The sequence below is a fragment of the Aphelocoma coerulescens genome, chromosome 1, assembly GCF_041296385.1.
Source record: "Aphelocoma coerulescens isolate FSJ_1873_10779 chromosome 1, UR_Acoe_1.0, whole genome shotgun sequence".
Classification (NCBI taxonomy): domain Eukaryota; kingdom Metazoa; phylum Chordata; class Aves; order Passeriformes; family Corvidae; genus Aphelocoma; species Aphelocoma coerulescens.
Window position 1 is genome coordinate 67,913,851 of NC_091013.1, and position 26,425 is coordinate 67,940,275.

Consider the following 26,425-nt stretch of genomic DNA (forward strand, 5'->3'; position numbering starts at 1 on the left):
TTAAAATTATATCCTTATAAACTGCTTTAAGGAGACATTGCAAAAGAGTAGATTGTTTTTAAAAAATCCTGTTGGCAGGATATTTAGGACAAACACAAAAGAACAGACTCTTTCGTGCTGGCACCTTGATAAGGCTTAAAATTTAAATGAACTTCAGTGATATATGCTGCCAGTGATGCACACACACATATATATATTCTCAGGAGGAAACAAATAATAGAAGAAAACAGACATGCCATTCTAACATATTCAGACACTGGAACCAGGAGAAGCAGTCTTTACAAATGAACTTATGGCTCATCTTTTTTAGTGTTAAACTGTCTATTCCTAAAAGCTTTTGCCTTCCTTCTTTCCACAAACAGCACAAAAAAGGCTATGATGTGAACATTATGAGTTGCCAGAGCTACTGCTACTGCTGCCAGTAGCAGAAGTCTGTTGTGGTAATCCAGAGGTGCAAACCACTTCTCTGCAAGCCTACAAGCCTGTTCTGGTACAGTCTGGACATGCTAGGGCCATGCTGAGTCCAAAGTAATGAGCCCTGATGGCTGGCACAGCTCATTAACTTGGACATAAAACCAGACAAACACAGCCAGATTTGGCTGGACCTGATCTGGCTCATACTCAGGCAACATATACATCCCTACACAATGCCCACTTGCATTTCAGGATCACAGCTGGTGTTAAAGGACTGATCTGCTGAGTCTGTAACATAACAGATTCCAATGTTACAAACATGAATTGTGTGTGTTGTAGGTAGATCAGTTAAGAATGAGAGTTCCATTAAATGTAAGAAGGCATGAGCATTTACTGTTTAATAGCAGTAAAGGTGAACTTCTGAAATCTCTCTCTCATATGTACGTGTTAATAGCAGCAAAAGAAAAGCTCAGAGAAACCTTCCATTACAAAAAACTTTATATTAAGACAATATCAAAGAGGACTTTAAAATATGAAACTAGATAGCACCATTCTGCAGCTATTTGCACACACTTGAAACTTTGCAAGCAACTGAGCTTGCATTTAGCACAATGAATTTAATTTGCCAAGTAATTTATTTTCACTGAATGCTGTAGAAGCAGGGGTCAAGATTACAGTCAAAGCGCAGTTCTGTAGCAGATACCTACTGTGCAAATGCCAATTGCTTTTTATTTGATGTGGTCAAAACAGATTACTTTACAAATTCATATATTGCAATCTTAACAGCTTTCATCTTCTTAGCACTGTTGTCATAACTTTTGCAATCATAAAGAAAATTCCCCTCAGAATCAAAATGGCTAGTTTCAGCCAAATTGACACAGACATTATCTTAAGCAAATAATGTCTACTTTTCCATTTGTCTCAACAGCCCACTTCTGTCTATTGACTTAAAAAGGTTTTTTTAAACAATACTGCAAACACTATAACAGGTAATAGGACAGATTCAAATTAATGCAATCTTCACCAAACACAGTTCGATTTTGTAAGGAAATCAGTTTCTTTTTAAATCCACTATGGCAGTGCCATACATTGATTAGACTGGCTCATCACTTAATTACTCTCATTTTATGCAACTTAACCCAGTAATTTCAGTAGAGTAACATGTTGTGAAGCAGCAACTGCTATGAACAACATTATATATGATTCACGTTTAATTAATTTATGATACACACTAATTTAGCATAACACTTTACATTTTAACTCACCCTTTATGTTAAAGTGCATCCATGCTTCAGTTTCTCTAGACACAGTACCATCACAAGCAGCACCTGTCTGGCAGGCTTGGAGTCCATATCTACACTCCCTGCTACATCAATAAGCAAAACTCAAATGTGAGCAAAGTAGCACACTAAAGGAAGCAGATTACAGCTCTAGCTGCAAGACTGAGGATGGCAGTGAGATGGCTACAGTGACACCCCATCTCTGGTCACTTGCTCTTTCCTTCTTGACAGCCTGCAGTGTTCTTTGTAGCCTGGAAAACAGAGCTAATTCTGATTTTGCCTAATGTCAGGCTGCCGATCATAAATGGTCCTGTAGCAGCTCAATGAGCTACAGAGTATTCCTGAACAATGGAGAATAAAGAGATCTGAGTGTACGAGGCCAAGCTGTAGCTCAACTCATTGAAGATGTGTGCCTTTAAAATCAAAGGGAATTTTTCAACAATTAATTAATTATTATGTATAAGATAGTAATGAGCAGTCTTAAATTGCTTCCCAGCTACAAACAGCATGTTAGCAAAAAGGCTAATCTATGAGTTTGATTCTCCCAAGTGGCCTTCCCCTGAAGCAATTAATTTACCTTTGTTGGTTTGCTAAGAAACATTGCTACCTTTCCAAAACATCAAATTCATATATTGGTAAACTAACATATACATGAAAACATTTATTAGTAGAGTAGTATTTTTATGATTCTTCCACACACCCTCAGGATATAACCTACAGACCTTGATATCACTGGAACTATTACGGGTGTTGGAGGAGTTTTTCCTGTGTGAAGTCTGAGGACGGGGCCAAAGTATTTTTTCTGCTGTAAGTACATCAAGCTCCAATCATCTGCCTAAACCATTCCATACTCAGGTAATTGCCTCATTTACCAATGGAAATAAAAATATAAAGACTAACAGATGAAGAAACAAACACTGGAATTTGGGGACACACCCAAACAACATTGTATTGCCTGCAGCAACCATCTGAATTTCACATACCTTTTTCCTACTGCCTATACCTCCCACAGAGCATGAAACCAACTCAGAGTCTTCTACATGCTCTATTTTTAAAATGAATTAGATTATTTTTATATAACAGGCCTGGGAAATGGGATCGGTAACAAATTCTCAACAAACTGATGAAACACAGGCAGACAGATAAATGGGAAGGCTTGGCAGTAGCATTTAAATATACCACACACAAGGTTTTTCACAAGGAGACCAAGCTTGAAGGAGCTTACAGTCAGTGATTCACACACATCAGATAAAAAAAGAGGGCTACAGACAGAAATGGTATGAGAAGTTCAGCAACATTTTAGAAATCAGGCTAGGTAAAGATACAGTATGTAGCCATTTCTGGCTAATCCAACTTTTGATTTTTGCACTTTTACTATTCAGTGACAATGCTAGTTATGTTGAGTGTGCTTAACCAATGGAAACAATTTCTTATAGGCTTTTCTGCCCACATACAATCAGAACATATTTATCTTGCCAAGGCTGTTGAAGAAAAATATGCAAGAGATCCCTTTACCAGAGCTACTGTTGAGGATAGGAGTTGGCAGAGAAGACAGAGCAGAAGTGAAAACAGAGCAACAGCCAGACTTGTCAGACCACAAAAGCAGAGTTCTAACAAAAGAAAATATGCTCTGCTGTACATTAAAACTTCTTGAATTCTGTCTCTTGGACTTTTGATCCCATTTGTGTGAGAGAGAAAAGAGTGTCTTGATAGTGAAGTGAGATAGTTACTGAGTTAATCTTTTGAGCATTTACACGTTCAAAAGAAGAATCAATAGCATTAAAGCCCAATGGGCTACAGTGGTTACAGTGTTCAGTATCTCTTGGGTCTCTAAAGACTATGAGCAAAATGGCGAAGTCTCAGTATGAGGAGATTCAGAGGAAGGAAGAGGATTGAAGAAGCCTTAGGAAAACTGAATGCACCAAGACATTCTACTCAACTTGATTATCCAAATCTTAAAACATACAAAGCACTCACTAGGTCACTCCTACAACCATGTCCAACAATGAACAAATGATTAATTTAGAATGGTTTGCTAGGCATTCATTACATTTCTAAGCAGTGTATAACAAATGCAAGATCTACAGTACAAAGACCAATGCCATAAAAATACAACATGCTATTGTATGGAGAGAGAAAGCAGTTCAATGTAGTCTTTAGTGAACTATCATAAACCAGTAATGCATTAGGCTCTGGAATGCAATATCAGTTCACATAAGAAGACCACTTCATTAAACTCATTCTAAATTTAACAGAAGGTATAATTTTTTCTACAGTTCATGTAATCTTGTGCCTCCTGCTTATCGGCTATTTTGTGTGCATTGAGTATAAAACTGAACGTTTTCTCTATTTCAACATTCTCCTTGAAATATTACTGAAATTCACATACAAGTGTAATAATGCATGTGTAAGCAACCCATTTAAAAACATGCAGCAGTGAAGGCCGAAGAGCTTCGTGCTCCACCAGCTGCATCCCCTACTGTAACAGAGCCATCTGAAATAGGTGTGACAAAGTATGATCTGGAGGTCATGTTCTGGCCTCCTCACCTATCAAAGGAGCCTAGATCATAAGGTAGGACTATATATCTATATATCTAGTTATTAAATGAAGATGAGATTAATCCAACATCTGTAGTTCATGCACACATATATATACACACACTTATAAAATGGGACACACACACTTAATATATTGGAAGGAATAAATAATGCTAAGAGAGCAAGTAATAAACGTGCCTGGTTACTCTATAGAATGTCCTACTGCAAGGTATGACATTAATTTATTTCTGTGATAGGCAGCAAACAGGCAATTTCCCATATCTTTAAGGCTATCATCATAAATTGAACATTTTTCACTCTGTTGAACTGGTGATAATAAGAAGCTATTAGTAAAGAAAACTGGGAGTATAATATGTATCATAAGCTGGCTGTCATCCACTTTTTCCCTTGATTAGTTGCCAACCTGGCCACCTGCCACAGACTGGGGAAAGGGGAGGGGTCATACAGAGAGATTTTACTTAATGAGAGGACAAAAGAAGTTAAAAGCTACACAGAAGTGCCAGAGGCATCAGACTCACAAGCGTTGTAAAGCATAAAAGGGAGAAAGTAATCAGAGATGGATGTACAGAGGAAAAAAGAACTAGTTCGCTATTTTAGCCATCTCCAGAGAGTGGCGATGGATAGTTGGCCAAACCATGACTCCAGTCCATAACATAACAGTGGGCATGCTCTGCTTGTAGTGCTCAGATTGTAATTAAAATTGGACAAATAGAGTAGCAGATGTTGACAACCAAGATCAATCAACCACCCATTCAGTTTAAGGTCTGGCATACCTACTGGCAAAGAGAGAACGGCACATCTGACTGCCTGCCTTGGAGACCAATGGAAATAAGGAGATTCCAACTAGCCTTGTGAGATAAGGATGTTCCTCTGATAAACTTTGTTACTAATAAAATAATTATTTATCATAAGCTGTAAATTTGGCTCAGTACACACAGTGAGAGTTAGTTCATACTGTCTGCCTGCTAGGAGCAAATGCAAAGCATATATTTATAATGCAACATTGCAGCACTGACTTTTCAGGCTATTGATAGTAAATATTAATATGTACTTTACTACTCTGAGGAAGCTGGACAAGTGTTAGTGGCTACCAATTTCCAGAACATGATCTAAGGATTTTCAAAATTTAATTAAGTGTAAGGAAAGTGACAGCAAGTGTTTTAAAGAAATCTCCAGAAGACTAAATAATTAATCTGTTTTGTTTGACCTCTAACACTGCCTTTGTGCATTAGGATACCACATCCAGTTTACTCGTCTGTAAAATATTCCCAGATAGTGCTACTGTCTATCACGTGGCTGGTATGAGTGATTCTGTTGAGCAGGTGTAAAGATAATAGTCAGCAAACCTCTGAGATAAACCTAAGTCCTTTGCTTTCCCAGCCTTGGCATAAAAATGTCAAGAAGAAGTTCGAGCAGCTTCTTGCCCATGCGAACGAAGTGGAACAAATGTATTTAATGTACTTCCTGCTGTGAACAGCATGAGGCTTCAACAATTCCACTAAGGCAGGATGACTGTTTGTCAGCCTGGCTGTAAGGCTGTGTGCTCTCATGGCAACACTAAATACAGTAGCGTGGAATTAAAATCACATGGGGAGACAGCCTCTTACAGAAAACTTGCAGCAAACAAAATAATTGTATTTTCCCCTTAGGTGCAAACTTCCAGCTCTGCATTCACCACACCTCTTCTCTTCAGGTTTCCAAATGTGATTACAAACCAAGAGTTTTAAATTTGCCCGCAACAAAAAAACCAAGTAACTAAAAAAGAATCTAAATTAGGGCAGCAGTCAAAATATTGGGATTATGAAAAAGCAGAGCTTTGACTCAAACCTCGTTAAAGCATTTTGTATCAGACTTGTTGCACACAACACAGCAACATTGTTAATGATGGAACCAAATTACAGGCTCTTCATTCCCAGATGAATATTAACAAAAGACTTAGATCTCATTTTTTCTGTCTCTCTATGAAATTATTTCAGAGTCACCACTTCAGTTGGAAAAACAGAAGGCACTTCCAGGCTGATCTAGCTTAGTTGCTAAGTGCCTGAGGATTAAGGCATTTCCACGGAAGGCTAGGGTCTGAGTGTTTTCATGAGTCTTAAACTAAATTCCAGGACTCCTCTCTCCAAGGGGAACGAAAAATGTACATTAACCTCATCTTCCTTTTCCTAGGTGAATAATATTTATCTATTATAAAGAGTGCCCCCTTCAAATGAGCTTTATGCTGAACTCTGTGCTCTCCATGCAGGACAGATATGTCCTGAACCAACCAACTGACCTCAAATTTTTCAGGCCTTTCTCTTCATCCCCAAAATTCCTGGGATACATAAAGTAGTTCACGCCATCAGTTCTGACTAGATTTGGTAACTTCAGTTCACATCAGTATGGAAAATGCTTGAGTTTCTAAATACCTATTGAAACACTTTTCAGCATTTTTTTTTTAGATTTCAAACAGATTATTTCAGATTTTTCTGTAGAAAACATCATAATTTTACAAAGCATGATAGCTATATATCCATTTGTTGTTTTATGGCATTTCATAGTATACATGGTTTCAAAACAAAATTGGAAAAAAATCCTTCCTTCAGGCCCAGTAGTGCTTACAACTTTGTATTGACTGGCAAATTATATTTCTGAGGTAGGGTTTATATCTACTTTCATAAATCAGTGTATTCAGATGCACCAGGTACCCCTGGTGATTGACCTCAACAGTTTAGATACTTGTCTTAGGATGGGATGTTTCCTGGGAGTACACCTCTTTTTTCATTAACCATAGAAGAATCCTGGTGTAGCCTCTTGGAGTCAGATGTCTAAAGTTATAGAGGCTAATACCAAGTGAGATTAGTGCCACCCCAGAAGTGGATGATTTGCAGCATGCTTTTCTTCCATGGTTTGCAGTTAGTAACTATCACATCTGACTCAAACAAATCATGTTTTTACTTTTTAGTGCCTTAACTGTAGTGGCATGTGTAACTTCAAATACAAGATTTCCATGTGAAGCTTATTCTGCTGCTTACTTCATTAACCTAATCCTTTTCTTCTTTTCTGTCTAACTTCAGTACCTATCAGGAAAAGTACCTTTCAAATTAGGAAATGTCCCAATAGCAGCACCAATTTGAAAATCACCATTCACAAGATATAAATATATACCAGCGCATGTTCTGCACACTACAATTTTTTTCCCAGATTTTGCTTTGGCAGCAAAATCTGTATAATCCCCAATTAAACTTTTCAGTTTCCTGGAATTTAGTGAATACACTGTAGCTTACTAGAAAGTTGAGCATGCCTCTTACTTTTTTTTATTGTCATGATTATACAGCTACTATGACATTTTAGTTAGACCCCAAGGGCATTCTCTAGAAATAAAAAGAGTTGGATGGTAGGTACTGAAGGTGAGTGTTTCCTAAATAACTTGCATTGAATGCCAGAGGAGATAAGGTGATGTTGCTAGGGCTGACTTGAGTTCCACAGGAAAAGTCTCACGTAGTATTATTAAACTTTGACCTTTGCTATTTCGATTGTTTGACCTGAAGAAGTCAAAGCATAACGTTAATCCAGTCACAGTACTTGGAGACATCACTTAATGACATACTGTAACATTTGTCCAAAGAAACTCTGTTAAGTAGAAGATGAATTTAAACAAACAATGAAAAAAATATATAATTAGATGTGAAGTAGAGAATAAAGTGGACCAGAGAATTTAGCATTATAGCATTACTACAGCTGATAGGCTATTATTTATCTGTGCTAAAGCTTCTACCAACCTCTTATCTTAGACATTTTATTAATTAAATTTTACTGTTAAAAGCCAAAGAAAATGTTTTTTCTTTCACATACCACACTGTTTGAACTTACTAAAATTAATTTGGTACACTGCAAACAACAATAACCAATGCTGCTTAAAATCCTTTGCTTTTTCAAGAAATTGCAGAATTTTCAAGAAATTGCAGAATTTCAATCATGACTGCCAGGGTGCTACATTGCTCACATGTTACATAAACATGTGCATGTATATATATATATTTGTATGTGTGTGTGAATGCATAAATAAACATGCAATGTGTAACTTACAATTTATCTACTCTGTAGTCTGTACTCTGCTTTTTATAGAACAGGCAGTGCAACAGATCTCAGATGAAACAAAACATGTAAGACTTTTCTGATACCATGCTTTATATTTTTACGCAGACTACAAAGAATGTGGTAGGAAATTTTACTGGTAAGTGAATTGTTGGTAAGTTTTTGCATGTTCTGGAATTCTTTGTGGGAGTTCTTCCACTGATACAGAAAGCTAAAAAGGAGTTCTGTTACATCATTTCAAATATCACATATGCAACATCTTGGATGTAAAAAGACAAGTGAATGTTTGCAAAATTGTTCTAAATCTATCCTTTAAAGACCTCTTATCTTTCAATATCCCAAATATTGTTTACTCCTAACAACAAACATAGATTATTTCAGCTGCTACATAATGAAAATATTCTGTTCTAATTTCCCAAACACTTCCCCAGCTTTTTTAATAAATCCCATAAGATTAGTCTTTGTTAAAAATAATTTGTGTATGGAAGTTCATAGCACTGAGGCAATTTGTGCTCGTAAATGCAGAAACTTAAAACTGAACAGTGGTACACAAACAAAATTACTTTTTCTTCTTTCTAATGGCAGTGTTAAAGGAGATTTCTCACTAACTTCCCTAATATTTTGTGTAAGTTTCATAAAATACTAAGTTTTATACTGTGTTGTCACTCGGAGTCACTGAGATCCCCACTGAAGCTGGATGGTCTAATTTCAGCTCATCTCTGATGTTAACTAATAATGTCTTGGAGAATCATTCTTTCCATCCCAAACTCTTCATATATATTTTAAGCAGTCAGAACACCTTCAAAATCTGGGTAATCAGCTTCTTCGTGAATATATATTTTTAATAGCTACTCTCCAAATATTCTATACTCTGCTATGTACAAACTCTGAAGTTCATGAATTCACCAAAATTATTCATACAAATCAAACTGTTGTAGAAGCCCCTAAATGAATAAATTTGTATTTGCTATAACAGCAAAGTCAGATAAAGATTTCTATTCTGGTTTTCATTCAATATATGTTCTCTTACCTTACATGACATGTTTTTTCAACCTGTTGTAGTCATTAACACTATATGATTACCCAAATGCTCCACAGAGAAAACAAAGTCACCTCTGTCACAGGATTACAGGTGAGAAGATTCAGGCAGTCTGAGTATTTATGAGGAAATTAGATAGGTGTGAACTTCCTGCCTTTAAGAGCTGCCTTTTGTATCCTTACCTAGAGAGAAATCACTGTGCTGATAATAATGGTCTGTTTTGGCATCAGACTTTCAAAGAATACTGTACCATGTAATTCCTCCCATTAGTCTTTCGGAAATATGACAGTGTCACAATAGATGGTTTATGGCCTCACAGAGAAGACTAAAATAGCTTATCAGTAGTCCTATCACAGAATTCACAGTTGAGATGTCAGTTCCTAACTCCATGCATAAATGAGGGCAATGGTACCAGGAAGCTTTTATGCTACTTCTCCTAGAAAAAGAGCTGTCACACCAATGCTGAAGCATTAAAGGAGAGGCTCGAGGCAGCAATAATACATGTAGTTTTGAAAGCAGTTGGTGATACAGTGTGCTGATTCTACTCAGCCTTAGTCACACATCTTTTTCTAATCACCACCAGACACGTCCCTTTCAAAGCAGTATCTCAGATCTATTAACCAGTTGAACAAATGACATAATTCCGTCAGCGTTTCCTTACTGAGGCTATTTTGAAAGCAACATTACAGTCATTTGAATATTTACTTTATTAAAAAGACATAGGAAGCATACATGGGCACACCTAAGCAGAAATTTAAATGCAGCATCAAATCAAGGCCTTGCCTCTTAGGAGCTGCTAGATGGCTGCTGCCCCATGAGGGCTTCCAATGGGGCCCTCTGCAGCATGATTGAGTGGGCCCAAAGGCTTTGTGGATGCAGCCTCAGAATCACAGAAACAAGGCTGCCCATGCCAGGCGACATCTTGGATTATGTCTGTTAATGTGACAGAAGGGAAAGCTGCAGCTCCTTGCTCTGAATCACTGCTCATGTGATTTCCTCAAACAACAAAATAGCAATACTAACCACTTTCAAAAACCTACATAGCCTTCCAATAGTATTTTCTAATCTCAAGATGGAAGTAGCAAGTGTTTTAACCACCAGGAAGGAAAACAAACCCCATTTTCTACATGGGGGTTTGAATGTGATGTTATTTGTAGTTTCTGCCCTGAACTGGGAATATCATTTCAATTATATGATACCTTACCATCATCCTTGTCAGGCACAATGGTAATGCGAGTGCTTGGGAATTCTGCACCAATTCTCCCACCCATGGGCATGCTCAGAAAAACATCAAAGGTCTCAGCCTCTTCATACAAGGAATCATCTATGATGACGATCCGACACATTTTTTCTCGTTCATCTTTGTCAAAACGTAGAACGCTGTTGTGATCCTCTGGCCTGGATATGTAGTCAGAGTAGGAAAGTACAGAGGTTGGGGCAGTGCCAGATGCTGTTCCTGTGCCAAAAAAGGAAAACAGCCACTATACATACCATGGTTATAATGATCTCCTCACAGAGGCAGATTTTATTTTCATTGTCTTTTAATTTCTATTTACTTTTTGGTGATAAGATGGGATGTGGACAAGGTCAGAGGTCCATGGACCCACTTCTGAGATCCATGGACAAGCTACTTCTGTATATGATACAATGGAAGAGTGTGGTTCTTCAAATCATTTGCACCTTTTCAGTCAGAAGGAATACTGTCTACCACAAGAGACAGACTGACAAAATAGCCCCTGTGAGGATTACCAGTTAACTCCCTTGGTATATTTTACCCGTATGGAAGATATCAGTGAAAGAACAGACGGAATTTAATGAGAACAAACTATCTGGATCCCAGATCACTTTACATAAAATATTGCTTCAGCCCTCCAGATGAAAAATAACAATAAAACCACAGGTGTAGAAACCCCATGCCCTGCACACATATAATTAGTAAGAGACTGAAAGGCAGAGGAAGGAGAAGTATGGCAATTAAGCAATATTATTTTGTATAATTTTTTTCAAGATACAAGCAAGTGAAGGATAGCCTGGGCAATCACTGCAGTGCTTTCAGTTCTCATCACTTTCAGATATATGGGGCTGCATATAAAGAACACAGATCCTCTTCACCTCTCCATGATAATTTTTAAACTGTTCAGTAATACTCTTAGACAGGTTGCAGAGATGTATACATTTCCAGTTGAGACTGAAGATATTTAGATGAAAAGGTAATTAACAGAGTTATAAACAATTTTATTATAAAATAGATAGAATAAGTATTTTAAAATTTCTGTCTCTTTTCTACTCTTGCTATTTTTTTATTCTATAGTAGATTCTACTACCTTGTTGTGTGTAGCAGATGACCATCAGTTCCTGACTCACATCTCCACTTCTTCTGACTGGTATAAATAACTCACCAACATCTTCTTCAATACTATAGGTGGACTGAGGAATAAAGACTGTTGATTCTGAAAAGAAAAGAAGCTCATAAAGTCACCTGTACATTAGCTAAGACCATTTTTGAATATTCTAAAGTGCAACAAGTAACTTGCATTTATTGGCAACGCCACTAAATTTTAAGTAAAACCTGGAGGGTGAGAGAAGTAGAGTTTCTTAGTATTTCAGAAATGGAAAAGAAAATCAGATCATTAGGTCTGAATTCAGAAGTCCTTATTAAGTGGTCTCTAACGTGACTGATTTGTTTATCTAGGGTTAATGATGCAAGACAGTGTTTGGAGAATTTGTTCATAAAGTCTATCTTTTTATTATTTCCATGGTATTTAATTATTAACTACAGAAGTATCAACAGCATAGCTCACACACAGGTTGTGGTTCACCAAGGCCATTCTTTAACTTACTGCATCAAGATAACCATGAAAATCATTTGGCACTGAGGAGCAAGGCTGAGCTCTTGACATCTTTCTCTGACTTTAACATTTGATTTGAGTTGGTTACACTCCTGTTTTACTCAAAGAAGACCCAGCCAATACAGCCAGTGAAGTCTGAGGAGGAATCTCACACTAAAATGTATCATACCAAGGAACATCAGACCATTTTTCTGGGAAAAAACTGACCAAGATGTATTCTGAACTCTTTCATTATTTTATATTCATATAATCAGATTGATGGGTTTTATGCTGTTACTGAGATTCAGGATCAACTTTGTTCTTGTTCTCTCAAAAACTCAAGAACAAAAGTTGGCTATGCACATAATTATAAAGCACCTTTACAGTTTCATTAGTGTGACTGCAACCTAAACAGAATATAATTCTGTGTAATATCAAATTAAGTGGTATCAGCTGACTACCCAAAGCAAATTTTTCATCACTTCACAGTACTTTGGCAAACAGTGTTCTGAAAACTGTCAGGTGGCTTCTTTGAAAACATGTTCCAGGTTTTATTTCTCCAACTACTACTAGCATGACTTAAGGTCAAAAGCCTGCCTTAAAAATGCTGTAATTCAGGTTTGATAAGATCTAGACTACTCACTATTCTGGCAAGACAAAAATTCAATGCGAAAAATATCAGATCCCTACTTTTTCATTTTAAAGTAAAGCAAAAGGCAGCACTAAAAAAAAACCCCAACATTTCTTTCCTTCTATTTCTCCCTTTAGAATTTAGTTGGCAAAATGAGAAACTCTAACGTTCCAAAACATGCAGGAATCTGATTTATTCGGTTTCCTCTCTCTCTCTCTCTCTCTCTCTCTCTCTCTCTCATAATTATTCAACTTCGAGTAAAATGGCACTATAAAAGTTTAACAGACCTTATGAACAACATAAAAGCTTGGAGGAGAATGAGCTACACCATCGCAGCTAGTATTAAAAAACTACATCCCCATGCAATCTATATTTGGAATAAAACATTAACTAATGTCCCATACACCAAGAGGCTGGTACAGCCTTCTGAACAAGCTCACCATTTTGATCCTAAAACTATACCATTCAAATCAATGAATTTTTCACTGGAAGCAGAATAAAATTTTTGATGGTTCCTACCCAGTGAGCTTGGTAAACCCTCAGCTTCAAAACACTGTTAGGAAACACAGTCCTCCCCCTCAAAGTTCTCTCTCTAGTTTTCCTGTAGATATCCTTTGATTTGCAACCATGCATTTGATTTTCTCCTATGCAATGTCACTTTATGTATAATTACTACGAATTCTCTGGGACTGTAAAAATTTTATCTTAGTGTAAGAAATATAAAATACTGTTGTTGGCAAAAAGAAGACTTGTCTAATTACCTTGAATTCTGCTATTTTACTGATCATAGAAAAGATAAAGGAATCAACACATTTTCAAGTTATTTTGGTGTCTCATACATGCTGCTTTTAAAGTTAAGCACTATTTTTCTCAGTGACTAAATATGGATGTAAGATAAGCTCTGGTTTAACCTGTATTTGTAACTAGGAACTGAGACACCTCTGAGAATTTCCATGCCCAACACTCTTCAAAAGTTCATTAGGGAAGACTATATAATTCAAGCTGTTACAGTCATCCAGGACTTAAAAGATTTCTTAAGGACAGTTCTGTGTGACCATAGCCCATGGGTTCAAGTGTCTGGATGCAGCTGAAAAGATACAAAGCAACCAGAGCATGCTCTAGCTCTTCTTTTTTAAAGCTTTTTAAAATCAGTTTATTTCTTCGTTTATATTCACCCTTAATTTTTATTTGTTCTTGACACAGCGTGAGCTACACTTGGTCTAATGACCATTACACTTACTGAGCTTCTCAGCTTGATATTAAGGCCTGACTGATGCAAATAGTTTGCTCCAAGACCCAAACTTATTGGGACCAAGCAGCCTAGATTTTTCTGTACCATCCTCTCCCACATGAATTATCATGGCAGAGTAAATCAAGTCAGCCTCCAGCCAACTCTGCAGCTACGTCCTGTTTGCAAACACATTTAATGGAAAACCTGTTATGCCTAAAATGAAAACAAACAACCTCCCTAGAAATAACATATCACAAAAAATGCAGGTATTTCATAAAAACGTGCTACCTGAGTTAGCTATTCATCAAGCACTTAAAGTGATAGAGGAAAAATGGCTACCTGATGCCAAAATCTGTCTTCAGAAATATTCTGAGGACAGGTAACCTTTAGTATCCACTGTTACTCATAGTATTTGCCCTTCAGTTTATCTTTTGGTATAGCATATATTGGCAGTACAGTTCTGGAAAGATTCTCACCATCTCCTGGGTCAATAATTTCCACTGTGGATGCAGCAGGAAATTCCAGAATTGCCATGACAGGCTCAGAAAGGACAATTTGAAAGGACTCAGAGTGTTCATGTTCACCATCACTCAAAATCCGTACTCTCCATGTGGCTAAGGTTTGACCAGGATTAAACTGCACTTGCTTCTGGGCTTTTCCTCTGAAGTCTTTCTCTTTCTTGGCAGTACCATCTTTGGTGCTAATACCTGTTAAAATCAGAAATTCAGGTCATTAACAACATCACTGGTAATATTTCTCCCATTGTGTCATCTTTAAAAAACATGTAGAAAAATATACTTTTCACAGCCTGGGAACATTCAAACTAAATCCATTATTCTTGATCAGTTTTATATTGGGTGCCACACACAGAGGTGGAAAAACACTACATTCTCTTAAGTTACAATCAAGTTTCCATTTCCCCATAATTCAATGATGGATGTCCTAAAGGGACAATAGACTTTTCTCTCTCCTTTTAGCCCTCTGGGTTATCTTCTTTTCCAGAACATCTAAATAACCTCCTGCCCAAAACCCTAGAAAATACTTATTTTTCTTAGAAAAAATAAAAACACCCCTGGAAAGTTCAGTCTTTAAAGAGAAAGCTAAGGAAAATACAAAGACACAAAGGAAAATATACTGAATAAAAATGAAAGAAGATGCAAAACCTGAACCATTGCTCTCATTGCCATCGCTGTAAGCATTTAAAAAAGTTATTACTTCTTATTTCAGTGTTTGCATAATGACAATCATTAAGTTCAGGTGAAGTTGAAGCTGCAAGTCCATGGGATAAAATTCAAACAACTCAATCCACAGAGGTGGCACAGGCCTTCCACCCTCAGATTCAGACTGCTCTAGAACAGGTTTTCACAGGCATTTCACTCACAGCTTAAGGCTGTCTGACAAACCCTCATGGAAATGAGACAGTATTTCAGAACTGTCTCCAACTCATGCATTTGGCCTTGTTTAAATCCCACAGTACCACTGAAGTCTTAAAGTCTTTTCTCAGGTTTTCAGAAAAAAACTTAAAACTTCTCCCTTCTCTGATTGTTTCTTCCAGCTGCACTATTTAATGTATTGAAACACATCACCTTTCCCTACAAACCTTGCTTTTCTGTCTTTCTGCCTCATCCTAAGTCAAAGCCAATATTTTATATAACCTATAAACCTTCAGCCACTTTGGCACTGCATATGGACCAGAAAGGCAAATAATCATCTTGACCAGTATCTTTTATGCTCTTTCCAATTCTGTAATTCCATTTGCAGGGTTAAGGTAATTGGAGGCAAGTTATTCTGGTTTTGCTGAATTTTCAGTCAGCTCAATTCTGAAACTGACCTTGAATCTATAGGTGTAAAATTTTGTAAACACTCTATCTGAAGGATCAGAAGCCACATCAGTATCTGTAATTCAGTATAGTAATTAATTTAAACCATACATCCTTAGCTATGTATTTAATTTATCTCTTCCATTAGCTTTCTTTCTTTAAAAGGAATATATTATCAAAGTTAGTTCACTGTTCAAAACAGAGTATTTTAAGTTAGATCCTGTTAGTTAAGGTCTATATCCCCTAAATCTCATGCCAAAATAGGTGTCCCAACTGCATCTCACTACTTGAAACTCAGATTTTTAATCAAAAAAGCCCTAACCAGAAGCTTGACAGGCAAATGCTTACATATCTCTGCAAAAACAGCTTTAAATTGAGCGTTTCATCTAAGCAGTGTAAGCTCACCATAGGTTTCAATGTGAAATTGCACAAGGATAATGTTCCCTGGTGCAAATGCATCAGAAGATGGGAACAGATCCAGAAGCTAGAAACAGTTGTGAGGTTGCAGAATGTGATAACACAACCTTTTTTTCACTGTTTCACTCCCCAGACACTGCAAACAGTTTTCAACACCTCCTGTATCAGCCTCAGTTGACTGCAAACATTGAGTGAAGAAAACGAGCCTAATGCTTGTAGCTGCTGGTCAGACCAGCTCACAATAGCCTTCCAGGAAAATGATATATGTTTATTGTTGTCCTTCTGGTTGCTACAACTGTATTTTTTTAATTCAGGGAAAGAAGATCTGGGCAGGAATTAGATTCTGTGAAACAAATAAACAGTGGTATCAATCAAATCAAAGAAAGAAGGACTCTGTCTTGGGTTGTTTATTCAAAAATTAATTGTAGAGGACAAAAAGGAACCGCAAAAGGGAAGATTTCACTATATAACTGAAGAAATCATATGCATAGCATAACAAAAGATACACTCTTTAATAAATAAACATATGCCTTTGAATATAGTTTTCTTAGCATGAAACAACTGTAATATGATCCAGTTCAATTGATACATTATATCAACTGGTGGGGCAGTGATTTATAGAAGCAACTGATAAGGTTAGAAGTGAACTTACTTATAAAAGAGGTTTCTCCCAGGTAACCTCTCCGTTTAAGAACAACATCAAGATACTTGGAGTCTTCATTTACTAAGTAATACTCCTTTTCTAAGGAGATCCATGCCCAGTTTAGGCGAAAATGTTGATTCTTCAGCTTATTGCCTCCTGCAAAACAAAGTTATAAAGACATAATTATAACCTTTCTTTTTTGTTAAAGATTACTTTGTCTTTTGAGCTTAATACAATCTTGTATCCTGGGTAAGATGTGTATCTATCTGGACATCACAGTCCAAAGGTTTTAAAGATTTAAAACTAAGAAATAACAGGTGAAGAACTCAGCCATAATACATTTGCTATACATAGGAGTAAATTTTATCTTAGATGCATACAGACATAGTATCCTAATTTTCTTATTTCTCAAGAGAAGAAGATCAAGAATTAATAAGAATGTATTTGGGATGCCTTCTGTGTATCATCCTAATGGATGTGTTTTTTATAACTCTAGACTCCTCTAAGTTCTATAGCAACAATAAAATAAGCTGTTCAGCTCATTGATGGCAGATGCTCACTCAGCAACTGTCTTCTGGGAATGTTGGCCTGTGTGGGAGACTGTAGTCTGATTTCCTTCCCACAAGGTGCTGCTACAGAACAAGGTTTGTTCAGGTAACAGCTATCTTAAAGGTGCAAGAAATTTCCTTTAGAAATTAACACTTCTGCACACAAGTCAGTGAATAAAGTAATTCCTCTGAACAGCAGAGAGACATATCTAAGAATTTAAATTAATTCATGGCTTAATTACTAAAGGAAGAGACAAATGAAGGTTGGTTTATCCCTTCCAGTTTCTTCCATTCTTGAAAAATGAGGCAGCCACTCCATGTGCTTTCACTCTGCTTCAGAGATAAGCCCCTATGTTTCTTTATTGACCTGCCTACTAGAAAAATCCAGGAACTGTAGTTGTGCAATCTCACATGGAGGCAAAGGTAGTGTGTAAACGAAAGGAGGGAAGTGGTTACTGGAGTATCTCCCTGCACTCCTCACCCTGCTCCTTTCTGCTCTTTTGATCTCTGTTGTTACTGACAAAGGGGAAGGCTACAAACACACATATCAAAAACTAATGAGCACCGCAGAGAGCCAGCAGCTATAGTGTTACAGTAGTAACTACAACAGCTCTCACATTAGGTTAGCCATATGTTATGTCTTCCCATTAGTTTCTGGGGACAAACATAGCAGAATACATCTTGTTCTCTAATCCAGTGAGAGAAGCCATTTGTGTGCCATTTTGAACACATTGCCCAATTTGACCATAATTTAACAGAAAGATAAAAGTTTCTGAGATATAAAAAGAATGGAAATTTACTGTCTATTAGAGGAGAGAGAACCTATTAGTACCACTAGTGAGAAGAAATACTGCTGCATGAGCTTACTAGAAATGACAATGTCAGATATTTGAAATTGCACATGTAAAGGAAAATTTTCTAGCAGAGTTTGCATCCATTTAGACAAAAGTGTTCTAACTAGAGGATAGAAAGCAAAAGAAAATCTGGCATAATTTGTTCTTTTATCCAAAGAACTTAAAGTTAAATGTGCTGTGGGCAAAGGCACACAGTCTACATCTTACATACAGGTATCTTATGAATGAAATTTAGGAAGAAAAAAAGCACAAGAAAGACAATACAAAAAATTTAGTATTGTCTTCATTTCACCTATTTTTCTTGCTTTCAGCTGTTTCTTTCTATTTTTTTTTTCTTAGAATAAAAAAACCCCAACAACCAAACGAAAAAGTATTAGAGGGGGTTTACAGTAAGCCTCCATTTTTACAGAATTACTTCTGTCCCTGAAATATATAATGTTCACCTTTTAGAATGTGCAATACCAAACCATCAGATTTAAAATTTTAAGAAAAGAATATAGGTATTTCAGAATATCTGTCTTCACTTTATGCTTTTTTTTCATGTTCAGAAGACATGTTTTCTTATTTATACAAGCCATTTCACAGTCCACTGTCCCAAAGAATAAACCCACTGTTCTTATTATTAGCTACTACCACTACTACTACTATTATTGTTATTATTATTATTATTATTATTATAGACCTCTGAGAAAACACAGCAGTAGGCATATGATACACCTTGCCTAATTTCAGATATTTATTCTGGGGATAGAAATCCTAAACTTTCTTTATAGCCAAACCCAGGAAAGAGGCATTTTGTAAGGCTATGACTTAATTTAGGCATCTATTTTTGAATGAGATTAGCTTTGCCCCAAAATATGCAAAAATATGTGCATTTTTCCTCATCAGCTTTTAAAAACTCCTGTAGTGATGCTTTACATTGTACACATTTTTATGACAGCCATCTAATGCTGGGTAAGATGAATTCCCCCATGCCTGATCTGGGTGAAACTGCTACAACATAGTAGAGCCAAGCACCACACAACATAACGTCTGTAAAGAGTATTAAAAATATAGCTTTTAGAAATTATAAAATTGCAGAAATAAAATTGTACATGCCACTTTAATTTGGTTCACTATTAAAATAAGTATCTGCCCTACAATAATACTTCTATCAGCAGATGGATTGTGCACTGCTCCCAAGCACTGCCCTCAGGCACAGTCAGACATTTAGCTGCTGGGCAAATCATTAAGCTACTATACTCCCATGACAGTTTTGCTTTTATTCCTCTCCCAAATAAGTGCTGGCAATACAAATACATCAGAAGTCCAGAGAGGGACTTTACTTTTAAAACTACACAAAAGGAAGGAGGGCAGTGTTAGAACAAGGTAGATCCAAAGTAACTTTGTGTCAACGAGATGTGGTTGGCAAGATGCTGCTAAAGTGAGGCATGAAAACTTGTTTCTGGAATCTTGCCACAGATCTCAGTGCAGCAGTGCTAAATCAGAAGATGCTAGGAAGGATGTGATGCAGTGAGATATTAATGAGAAATGAGACGGCAAGAGTTGTGAGACACATTTAAAAACTTTGTAAGGAGCTGAAGGTAAGGATCTAGAGTAAGGTGAATCACAAAGTGACTTCATGACTGACTGAGACTTTTGAGGACAAAACCCTCTGAAAAGGTTTGCCTGCATATGACAAGTCAAAGACAGATGTAACCTGGAACTGGTCTTTATAGAAGTCCTGGAAACTGTTTGCCTGTTAGAAAACAGTGATATATTATTTTTGCAGAGGTCATCAAACAAGAAATTCCTAAAAAGATCTGGAAAACCAGTTTTGGTTACACAACATGAATAAAAGAGGAGCGGGGAGAGGACCTGGTGAGTCAACTGCTTGACCATCAGAAAGCGAATACCCTGTAAAACTGCCTTAACTCCATATGAAAATAGCAGAAGTGAAATGCCTAAGTAAACCCAGCACAAAACATATGCCACTAGAAAGTTTTGAATTGACTTTAACAATGCATAAGATAACCTAATGATTTTACCCCATTAGAAAATCTTTAAAATGCTTCACCTTTCTGTCTTTCAAGTATACTAAAATAGACCCAATCACTAAAACAGCTTGCTGAACTCTGCACCCTCCTGCACTCTATCTGCCACTGTAACTCAATATATTTGCAGAGCAGCCAAAAAGAACCCCCTAAACTAGCCCCTAGTGATTAGAGACTAAAACAATGCTTTCTCTGACTTCTCATGAGAAAACACACATTTCCCAACATTGTGGACTTAGCTTGCCTGGAGTATAATTGCTGGTATCCAGTGAACTGCAGACAGTTTCCATCTTTCAGTAGTTTCTGTAACTCTTTTTTTCTTCTGTTTTATGTCTACCCCCAAGAAACAAGTTGGGAGGGCCACATTTGCCAGGGCTCATAATAAGCAAATTCCCGAAGTGACGTAGCAGAAGAAGTATCTGAGGAATACCATGTAGCTGCTTTGTTACAAAAAGGAAGGGGAAGTGAGAGACTAGACATGAATGTGAAGGTTAGCTAGCATGTATTAAATCTGGATCCTCATAAAATTCAACTAAGTGTCCCTAAGGATGTCTCCAAGTGCAGTCTGCAGATCCATGCTGGGTCAATTTAAGGAATTCCCAATTCAAGTTCATGACCAATTCTCCTGCAGGAGATTAACCGGATTCTGATTAAGAGATTAACCTGATTTTCATTAACAAAAACTGTGGAAGCAAATATACACTGGCTCTTCAGCCACTTCATTTCATAGCTTTAAAATAATTTCAGTAGAAATCAGCTCTGTACAAATTAGTTCACCAAGAGTCAGGATACTGTCACTCTATTGGCTGCACCAAGAGACTATGAGTTTTCAGAGGAAAGAGCAAAATGGAAAAAGAGCAACCCAATCTGAATCACCAAAAAAGATGCTGGAGCACTGTGTATGTTTGAAAGCCTTTACAGATACTAAGTACTTAGTTTGTAACTGACTTCTAGGGAATCCAAAAGATCCACTTGCTGGTTTTGGATACTGTGCTGTAAGCAAGGGACTATCTCTGCAGGATGACCACTGCTTCTGAGCAGAAAAAAACTCTGAGTCGACAAGTTCAATATTTCCAGTGAATAACCACTCGTGGCAAAACGCAGTATGTTTTTGCTTGCGTCCCAGAGCATGGGAACATAACCAACTGGCTCCTGTTCCACAACAGATGAAGACAAGTGATCTGCCATAGAGATCCTCCAAGAGACCCTCCTTTAAAGGTAGGATTCATATAATCTAATGTTATCCTATAAAAGTGTATGTTTTATTTAAGCTAGCTGTCTAGGCATAATGAATGGAAAGAACTACACCTTCAGGAACTGCAGGTACATCTGATATGAGCAGCTGGATCACCCTCTGGAATGATCTGACCCACTCCATTGAATATAACAGGAGTGTGTTCAACCCACCAGTCTATATGGCTAACTAAAACCCAGCTGAGTTGTCTTCTTGATAAAGGAGGGTCCTGAGAAAACTCAAAGACACAACTGGTCCTGAACTGCAATATGGTAAACTTGTAAATTTAATCACTTTAAAAGTAATCTTTGTAATATTTAAACATAGCAATGAAAGAAATCTATTCAGTTTAGAAGAACTATTCTTTTACTATAAAGTTATTTCCATGCTGTCATTAAATGAATTAGCACTTTGTGTAGTCACTAACTAACTTTGCATGAGAAAATTAATTTAAATTGCCTTGGGAGTATTAACAGAGAAAACCCAAACATACCACTCAAGCTGTCACGTCTATCATTAAACAATGCCCACATTACCTAAAGCACAACACCTTTTTCCTAAAGATCCACACCCTGCACCTCCCTCTGAAGGAAACAAACACCACCTGGATTAGTTAAGGCTTCATACATGCATGGCCTGCAGCAACAAGTAAATTTATTAGATCTCTGACAACACATTCTTAAAATAAACTTAATAGTTTTCGGGTCTCTCCTTACTAATTTGTTTTGTGGCGCCAGACAACTTCTCCCGAGAGGCTCCGGCTGGATTGAAGCAAGGTTCATTTCTTCAGCTCACAGAATAACGGGCTTAGCTCAACCAGCTTAGTTACTGTCACATAGGGGACTTTTCTTCTGGTTTATACCTTTACAGTAGTGCTTCACATGGATCAGCCCATAGGAAAACTACTTTTGTTTAAAGCCTACTCAGACAAAGTGTTAAATCTGAGGGTCATGACACATCCTAAGCCCCGGTCAACTTAGGAGTAGTAACAGAAAAGTGTACTGCAACCTCACAAATGAAAGGCATTACAATAGAACAGGAGCCAGGAGAAATATAATTACAACCAAAATATTATCTCACTTCATATTGTACTATTTTAAGAAATTCCTCTATTCTGGGAAAAGAATAGACCAATTTCCCTTTCACTAAATTACATTTTCATTTAGAACCCCCTACAGCAAACTCCTACATACAAGCCTAATATTTCAGTGCTTGCAAAATCATTGTCGTGCTTAAAACCAGGGTGCATGAGTGGGTATCATCTGAAACTGAGGCCTCTAATTTTTCACAATGAATTTTAAATTGTTTTTTTGTTCCAAATTGGCAAATATTCCTTGAAGAAGAAGTAACTGAACTTTTCAACTCTAGCTGTTGAACACGGTCTTTGCAGAAAATTCCTCTCCATTTCAGATCCCAGTCCAAACTCATAAATCTTAAATTTTACAGACTTAAGAGGAAAATGTATGCAAGAGGAATTAAAGAGGTTGTTGTTATTTGCAAAACCTACTCTAAACAAGTTGGAATAGTGTTTCCATTTTATCAGCTCGACTTGCTATAACTCACTAAGCACTGATTAAAAAAACCATTCTTTTAACTGTGTCAAAGTGATTGAACTGTTTTTTGTTAATAAGAATTTACTTCCAGAGACTTGAATTTTGGTTTCTTTTTTGTTCTGGCAATACTACAAATAAAATGCCCGATTGACTGGAGCAGAACAAATGTCAGGCAGGTTAATTTAACATTTATTTTTAATTCACTTCAGAGTAATTCTCTGAAGTACCAGGTAATCTCAAATACTTAACTTTTAATATTATTTGAACAGAGAAACTCCTCAGTGGTGCCTTTCATCCTTTTTAAGCTATGTCAAACCTGCAACCTTTTGCAGGTGATTTAGTCCTGCTCAGCAAGGGCAGATTAAAAAACAGAAAACATACAAAATTATTGATATAAACAAGAATAGAAAGGGATTCCTTTTGAAGTCACTAACTTTACTTAAGACAAGCCTTGTAAAGTAGTCAAAGATATTAGTTCTGCTAAGGAAAGAAACATTTTTGCATTAATATTTAGTATTTTTATATCATGACCAATTTTTAGTGTTACTTGAGGTCTATCCTTAGGAGCAGAACTGTATATTCCTAAGGCAGTAATTATAACACATTCCTGTATTATTTTATCTGAAATTCCCATGTTGCAGTCACAATGTATGTTGCAAGAGGGAAAAAAAAAACAAAACTAGAAGAAACCAAAGATTCCTTAAAAGATTCAAGCCAAGAGGTCAGAAAACTGTTTAAATATTAAAAATAAGTGTACAAAATTACTTCAGAAATGAAGAGTAGAGTTGAGAGTCCAGAATAGTATGAACATTGTGAGTTTTCCAAGAGACATAAAGACTCAACAGACATGAAGCAGAGGGACAGGGGACAGAAGTGACTGTGAAATTATGACAACTCAATCTTGATAGTATGTTGCTTCCAACACATAATTTCTTTCTCCCTCTTCCTCTCTGTATAAGATCTTCACTTATGCTTTGAGATAAGCAGCAATTAAATTAAAATCAGCAGCAGAAAAATTGCATCTTTAAAATCAAATTTGTTTTTATTATACAACAGATTTTAACAACTTATTTATGTATTGTTCTCATTTTACTCATCTTGAAAAGAGATTACTGTTTTAGCTATTTAAGTTGATATGGCATCTCTCAAGCTTCTGAAATATCCTTGATGAAGATTCCCACCACTGCTCTCCCACATGTATTGAGAAATTAAAATCATTCAGCTTTTTCCCAAGGGCCAAGGAGGCAATGATTTTTGTAAGTCAAGTCCATTTCCCACCAAATTTAATGGCTATCACACACGGGCAGGTGAAGGCCTGGGTGTCTCTGGTCTCAAGTTTACATTTTTTGCCTTAGTGTTCATACAGAAACGTGCAGAGGTGTGACCACAGCAGTTTGAATTTGCCAGCCAGCACAAATGCTTATCAGGTTTTAGAGAAAACCGTCTCCCACCCTTTCTTGAAAGGGAGCTGCATAGCACTCACCTGTTGGGACATGACCTCTGCCTCCCACACGTCACCTGCTTTAGCCTCTGAGGTTGCTGAGACACAAACCAGGGCAGTTCCCTGGGCTGCAAGTGCCATGGGGGGCACTGGCAAAGTCGCTGGGAAAACTCTTGCCTGCAGTAATCTGAATGATGTTGATGACACAGTGCTGAGCTGTAATCACCTACCTCCTCCTTTTGGCTGGGGGTGTTAAACTTGTTATTGTAAACTGATTTCACGGCTGTTCAAAATATTTATTTTCTTTCCCCCACTAAATCTGACAGTGCCCTTGCTAGCTGTTAGGATTTCTGCTTCTTGTAGGATGCAACAGCATACTGGAGACTGAGGCCCATGGGCTCAGGAAGCTCATTCCAGGAATGTCACAGAAGCCCCACAGACCATAGGACCATGAAGAATAGAGGATACGACAGAGGCTGGAGCACAGGGCAGAGGTGAGAAGATGACAAAGCTCACTGGCTGCTCAGTGAGATTCACAGAACATCTCAGATGGAATCAGCCTGGGCAGCCCTCCGGCTGTGTAAGTATAGATGGTTACAGAAACCTTTCTAGTTCCTGATTGCCATAGAGCTACCTGTGAAAGCCTCTGCCCTGGATGTCTTTTAAGGATACTTCTTTCTCTTCTTACCCTAATTCTAGAAGAAAATCAATGTCTTAATTAGCAGGATCAATTCATGAGAGGTGCATAAGAGATGCATAAATTACATTCACAGGATTTCTTTCTCAGCTTTATAGGATCAAACAGGTGTGGATATGAATGGAGTTAACATCAGAAAATGGGATGGCAAAGGTATCAATCTTCATACAGACAACTCTACAATATATAAAATGTCACTGATTGCTGGACCTCTGTTTGACACCTCTGGAAAGATGTACACTTCTATGCCACACATTCTAAAGCAAAATATGGCAGTGACTCCTTATTTAGAGATAGATCTGAAAAGTTATGTGATACAGAATAAAGTTTCAATCATTCTAACATTTGCACATGTAACTTTACTCATACAAATGTCCATGCTCTTGCAAAATCAGATCCTTGACTTCCCACCTGCTGTAGGTTTCTCTGTGCTAGAGAAACTTTCCTGCTTTAACTTTACTGGTCAGTCCTATCTTGTCACTTGGAAGGGTGGGCTCTAGACTTAACTTTCCAAAGAAGTGACTACTACACAGCCTATTTAAAAAAAAATCACACAGTAGGACACTCTCTCCTGACTTTTCAAAGAGGCAAAATACTACTAATGTTATTTGTAACGTTGCACTGGGTGTGGCTGAGATGGAGTTCCTTTTCCCTACAGCAGCCCTCTCAGCGCTGGGTTTGCACTGCTGCTGCTAACACAGCAGTGTTTTGGCTCCTGCTGAGCAGCGCTGGCTCAGCATCGGCACTGTCTCTCCAACATTCTGCCGTCCTTCAGTAGGCTGCGGGTGGCAACATGTTGGCAGGGGACACAAATAGGACAGCTATTCCAAAGTGACCAAAGGGATACTCTCACTGATCTTCACCTACAAAAGCAGGGCCTTCTTGCCCTTGTCTCCACCTCCTACAGTGGAACACTCCAAAAATTGTTGAACAGATGAAACCAGATGGTTTTTGACTAAGTGGAACAAACTGTTTGAAACTAGATGAACTTTAAGGTCCTTTCACACCCAAAACCATTCTATGATTTTAAAACTGGGTGCTGTAGTCCAAAGGAGGTCTCACAACAAGTTGCTTTTTCACACACCTTATCTCAAATATCTCAAGAGAACATATTGTGACCTTGAAA

At 37.3% G+C, this 26,425-nt stretch overlaps 1 protein-coding gene across 3 annotated transcripts in view; it reads right to left on the bottom strand.

Moving 5' to 3' along the window:
* The window catches only part of FREM2 (FRAS1 related extracellular matrix 2), a 122,904-nt gene that overhangs the window by 44,247 nt on the left and 52,232 nt on the right, over positions 1-26,425 (bottom strand). For all 3 annotated transcript variants that reach the window (XM_069011859.1, XM_069011867.1, XM_069011876.1), the window contains exons 3-6: positions 16,949-17,095; positions 14,536-14,766; positions 11,694-11,819; positions 10,574-10,825 (exon numbers count right to left, since the gene is read on the bottom strand). In XM_069011859.1, coding sequence (XP_068867960.1) covers positions 10,574-10,825; positions 11,694-11,819; positions 14,536-14,766; positions 16,949-17,095 — 756 coding nt within the window. The remainder of the gene's footprint in view (positions 1-10,573; positions 10,826-11,693; positions 11,820-14,535; positions 14,767-16,948; positions 17,096-26,425) is intronic.